This window comes from Belonocnema kinseyi, chromosome 5, assembly GCF_010883055.1.
Source record: "Belonocnema kinseyi isolate 2016_QV_RU_SX_M_011 chromosome 5, B_treatae_v1, whole genome shotgun sequence".
In the NCBI taxonomy this organism is placed as follows: domain Eukaryota; kingdom Metazoa; phylum Arthropoda; class Insecta; order Hymenoptera; family Cynipidae; genus Belonocnema; species Belonocnema kinseyi.
The window spans coordinates 140867806-140873886 of NC_046661.1; the positions used below are offsets into that span (position 1 = coordinate 140867806).

Genomic DNA, 6081 nt, shown 5'->3' on the forward strand with positions numbered 1-6081 from the left:
GTAAGGGATTTCATAGATCTTGTAAGGATTAAAAATATTGTTAAGCATTCAAGAAAATATAAAAAATGTCACAAATTTTGAACAATAATTAAAAATATTTTCACCAATATTTCAGAAATATTTTCAAAATTTCAAATAAATTCGCAAACTTTTCGAAGATTTCGATGATTTTAATCATTTCAAGAATGTTAATTATATGAAAAATCATTTTAGAAAATTTCAGAATGATTTTAAAGACTTCAAAGAAATTTACAAAGTTTTCAAAGATTTTACGGATTTCAAAATACTTTTTAAATATTGCAGAAAGATTTTAAAGATTCAACAAAAAATCGAAAGATTCGAAAAATTTCACAAATATTTCAACAAATTTCAAAATATTTAAAAGGATTTCACCCTCTGTACCAATTCGCAAAAATGTAGAATTCGCGGTCAAAGTCCAAAATAATTAACAAGAATTAAAAATACCTGCGACTAAAAAACTTCCATTAAACCTGATAATTTCAATTTCTGATTATTCAATTTAAGGTTGACAAATTTCGACTTATCAACTTATCATCTCTTGCAGGTGAAAATCTGGTTCCAAAATCGGCGGGCAAGAGAAAGAAGAGAGTCGCAGTCCCAGAATCCCGTGTTAAATTGCTAAATTCCGAAACGACTCGAAGAACCGGAAATTGCCATCGGAATTTATCCAACAACCACCCAGTATTATATTTACGTAATGCTTTATTACCAATGTATTATATCCTAGCATAAGAAAATTATTTATAAGGAAATAAAGAGACCAGAAAAGTAGATTTAAAGCGATTTCATTGTCTTATTTCAACATCATTATCATTACCTCAATCAAACTCGAAATTAAGTACAGAGTGAGTGTTTGCCATATGAAAAACAAGTTTTTTAACTTGAAAGAAACGTTTTAAAATTAGAAAACGATTCCTGAATCCTGAAATATTAAAAACCTCCTCCTCCTCCTCACTATCCTCTTCTTCCTCCTCCTCCTCCTCCTCCTCCTTCTCATTATCCTCTTCTTCCTCCTCCTCCTCCTCCTCATCACGTACAATTTAAATCACATCGCAAAGATTAAAATTAAAATCGCGCAGGTCTAGATGAAATAGAGTAAAATAGATAAAATAGATAGCTAGAAAGCAATATAAATAACGCAAATAGTTAATTAAATATTTTGTACAAGAGCCTCGAGCAATAATTCTCACGTCAATGCGCCACGAGCAAGTACCTTCTTTTCATTCTTTCATGCATTCATTCAATTATGATGAGTAAGAACTTTTGATAATGAATCTGTAATTGTAATCATTGTAATAATAATAATAAAAATGAAAATTACTCTTGGACCAATCCCACCAGTCGGGAGATTTCATCACGTGCGTTTGTTTTTTTAAAACGTTAAATTTTATAACTAGTCTAACTGTTTCTTCCACTGTCATCTCTCTTTTTTTAAATATAATATTACTGCTAGTGCCGAATCTCACTGACTGGATGCAAGCAAAATCAGCTTAGCTTTCAGACACGAAGAATCCATTCCTTCAACTTAAACGTAGCAATCCGAAACTTTTTTCTTCGGCCGATTCTCCCTCGGAAAGTCGTCAGAGGGTGATTATGCTTTCTCGCCCGGCACCGACACCAATCCATTTCACTGAAATGAACAATAAAATAGGTGTTTTTTTTTTTATTTGTTTATGATTCAATTTGAAAGCAACCTTCTAGATAAATAGGTCAAGTGGTATAGTAGTTGCCTAGGCAACACTTTAGAAGTTTCAAGTCAAAATTTGTGTTTTAATTTCATTTTATAAACGCCTGGAAAAAACCAAGAGATACAAACATAATATTTGAATAGTCTTTACAGCCTGTGACATTATTGCTCAGATATCATGTTTAATTCAAAGATTTCGAGTCGAAATATATTACATTTTCAACAAGAGTTGATTTTTCAAGTTCTTCCTTATTCATAATGTGTCCCTTAAGGATTTACATGAATTCCATTCCTTAAAATACTTCCGCCTAAATATTTTATAAAATCTTGTCCTAACTATTTACAGTTATTTTTAACTATTTGCAGAAAATCTTATATCTAGATCCTTATTTCTATTTTTTATGATAACGCAATTTGGGACGTATTAGCGAACGATTGAGCGAACGATCGAAAGCGAGAGAGAGCTTTAAAATCTTTAAGCTTCTAATGTAAGCGACTTTCGATTCCTTTTTTTTCACTTTTAAGGGAAAGTGATCCGAATCTATATAATCCCCTACCTCTAGTTTGAGATAAACTTCCTCTATCTCCTTCCCATTCTCTTCCTCCTCTATCTCCTTCCCATTCTCTTCCTCCTCTATCTCCTTCCCATTCTCTTCCTCCTCTATCTCCTTTCCATTCTCTTCCTCCTCTATCTTCTTCCCATTTACTTCCTCCTCTATTTCTTTCCTATTCTTTCCCTGAACATTTTTTTTTTTTTTTGGAAATCTTGAATTTTTAACTTTTAAAATTGAAGTTTAAAAGTGTTTAAACTAAAAAAATGACATATTAAAATGCTCAATCATTTGCACGTATAAAATGGAAGTTTCACACGCTTCTTAAATTAGAAGTTAAATTATTTTAATTTGAAACATTTTAAACATCCTTGAAAAGCTTCAATATTTTATTTCAAAATCTTGAGAAATTTAAAAATTTTATCAAATTCAAAATTATTTTTGAAACTTTTTAAAAACTTATTATGTTTAGAAAACAAATTTCAGCCAATTTAAATTTTAAAAAGATTAAAAATTAATTAAAAATTTGAAAATATTTCAAATAATTTACACGATAAAATATGTATGCGCCGAAAAAATTCGGCTATTTGTACCAAAATCTCGGTGCAAATAGCTATAGCCTAATTTAAAACAAAATCTAGAATATTGCAGAGAATAAAAAATTTTCTTAAGACTCCTAGAAAAATTAAAAATGATTTTTCATGTTGAATAATTGTTTTAAGAGAATATTTTTAGAAATTTTGAAAGGTATTTAAAATCATCAAAAAAGAATCTGGAATATTTTAAGGAAATATTTAAAAATTTGCAATATTTGATAAAAACGATAGGAAAAATTCGATACATTAGAAGACTATTTATCGAATTTTCCCTACAATTATTAAAATTCATGAAAATTTAAAAAAATATTTTAAAAATATTCCAGATTCTTTTTTGACAATTTTGGAAACCTTTTAAAATCTATCTTTTATAGTTGACTTTTTAATATTTAAAGTGCAGATCCATTTTAAAAATAATTTATTTATATTTACAGTTGACAAAATAAAAATGTTTTTAATGCAATATTTTCAACTTCAAACGCGTTTATTTTGCAATTGCTTAATTCCTCAAGACTGCATTTTGAAATTCTTTAAATTAAAAAAGTACGCTCAAAAATAAAAATCTAAAATGGAAGATTTTTGAAGTAAAAGATTGCATTCAATTAATTATTTTTAAAAACTGTTCAAATCAAACTTGGATAGATTTTTCTTCTAAAAATTAGTCTTTGCACAGCAAGCCTGTTCACCCTTGTAAATCTCCAGTCGGCAGACTCCCCGAAGGGAGTCGAGTTATCCGGAACAAATGAAACCGAGTTATGAGATTTCGGCCATTTAAAAAACTGACATTATGGAATCATTGATTAATTCAATTTCAATTAACAGAATGAATTAATTGAATTACCAGAAATCTAAAAAGAGTATCATGAAAATCGGTTAATATTTGCAGTAATAATCTCTACTTTTAAATTAAAAATTATTTCATTTGGAAAAAATTCCAAAAAATGTCGTCTTTAGCGTAAATTTGGTAGAAAACTACAGTATAAATGCAAATAAGTTCTTTATTCCTTAAAGATTTACATTATTACTGAAAATATTAACCGATTTTCTCAATCTTTTTTTTTTGTAATTTTTTGTAATTATATAATTAAATTAATTCTCTTAATTGAAATTGAATTAATTAATGATTACATAATGTCAGTTCTTCTAACTAACCGAAATCTTAGAACAATACCTGGGTTTCTTTCGTTCCGGATAATTCGACTCCCTTCGGGGAGTCTGCCGACTGGAGATTAATAAGAGTGAAACAGGCTTGCTGTGGAAATGCAAGGATAGCTAACACTGAGCGTCACTGCTATTGTTCTCACGTTTTTGATTATTTAACAAACTAAAAACATTTTATCGAAAAACCGCCTCTGCTTGGTTCGAGATATGTTTATTTAAATGCGGTATGCAAAAAATTAGACAAAAATATTCAAACGTGCGGACTTAAAAATTTAGAACTGATTACACATTCTGATAAAGAGCCTTAATGCTTGCATTCGGTTTAACTATGACATCCCAAAACGTGACCATTATTACCCGGTATAGAGAAAGAGCAGGACTTCTTAGCGTTGCCAAAAGAAAACTATTTTTTATGGGATTTCAGTAATGAAGCTCCGCAGTATTTTTTAACCTACACTGTTAAAAATCCTCGGAAAATTCCGAAACATTTAAGATATTTAGGAAATTAGGTTACTGAAAACGAAATTCGGTAAAACCTTTTTCTTTGTTATCCATTTAATTTTTTAATTGAATATTCATATTTTTGGATAGGAAATTTAGGTACTCTCTTAGAAAAGTTCTTTCTTATGTAAAACTCATATTTTGATGCTGAAAAGTAAAAATGAAATCTTTTTTAAATTCAAATTCAAATTTTTTAGTATATTTTAAAAATTCATCCATTTTAATGGAAATTGCATTTTTCTTGGATAAATATGCAACTATTTGGTAAACAATTAAACAATTTGGTTAAAAAAAATTCATTCTTTTTGGTCAAAAATTCGTCTTTTTGTTATTAATTACTTCAAAATATTGAAACTGTCACAAATTAAAAAAAAGGTTAAATATCGTCTTAAAATCAATTTTTCAAGGGAAAAAAATAATTTTCAATTTCTCTAGTTAATGTTTTTATTCTTCAGAACCCTTTCAAAATTTAAAAAAAGCCTCTAAATTTTTTTTTCGAAATAGCCGGATTTTTTTATACATGTAGACACTTTGTTTAAATTACTTGAAATCATTTACAAATTTCTGAATTTTTAAAAAACTTCTACATATCTTCAATTGTTATTTATATAACAAAATAAAAAAAATTTGACTTACAAGTTTCATTATTTACGTAGAACAATTAAAATTGTAACATTCAAAGTTTAGCTTTTTTGTATAGTATTGAATATTACATTTAGAATGACTGATTTTAAATGAACAGTCAGATATTTCTAAATATTAAGTAACTGTTCTTTTTCTTAATTGGAAATTTTCAAATTGTCTGGTTTAAAAATGAAATATTTTAGACTGAAATAATATTTGACATTTAATAAAAGCTTTTCATTCAGAATATATTATTTTGAAGTTATTTGAACAACTAAATAATAAAAATTTCCAAAATTGTTTACGTTGAAATCTGCAAATTCTTAAATTGTGAACTGATTCCGATAAAGTACAATTCAATTTTAACAATCATTCATTAATTTATATTCACAGTTGATCAACAGAAAATGTTTTGGTTGCCATCCTGTTCTACCCTAAAAGTAGTACACGATTAAAATGCTTGTTTCTGAATATTAATGATCAAAGAAGATGAAAAAATTTGTAATGGAAAAATCAAGTAATTTTGAAAATGAATTTCAAAGTACCCTGCCTAATTTTACCGGCACTAACTAGCAAAATATTTCTAAAAACAAAAAATTACGTATAGTAATGTGGGGGGGGAGTGTTTTATTACGTTTTGTTACAGGGGGGGGGTAAATCCGTTACTTAATTTAATTAAGGCACCTAAAGTAGAAATCACTTTTCTAAATTGACCAAAAATTATTAAAATAATGAATAAATAAATAAAATACACTCAATAAAAATCATTAAGATTCCCGGCCATTTCTCAGTCAAGTCGCCATCCTATAGAGGAGAAGGTAGAGGAGGTGAAAGAGGTGGAGGGGAACGAGATAGAAGAGGAAGAGGGAAAGATAAGGAAGAGGAGGAGGTAGAGGAGGAAGAGGAGGAGGAGAATGTGGTCGAGGAGGATGAGGAGAAT

At 28.4% G+C, this 6081-nt stretch overlaps 1 protein-coding gene across 1 annotated transcript in view; it reads right to left on the reverse strand.

Annotated features, from left to right (window-relative positions):
- Positions 1 to 790: 790 nt before the first annotated feature.
- LOC117172528 (adenylosuccinate synthetase) overlaps positions 791 to 6081 on the reverse strand; it is a 40924-nt gene continuing 35633 nt past the window's right edge. Inside the window, exon 6 of the mRNA XM_033360554.1 lies at positions 791 to 1651. Coding sequence (XP_033216445.1) covers positions 1602 to 1651 — 50 coding nt within the window. The 3' untranslated portion in view covers positions 791 to 1601. The remainder of the gene's footprint in view (positions 1652 to 6081) is intronic.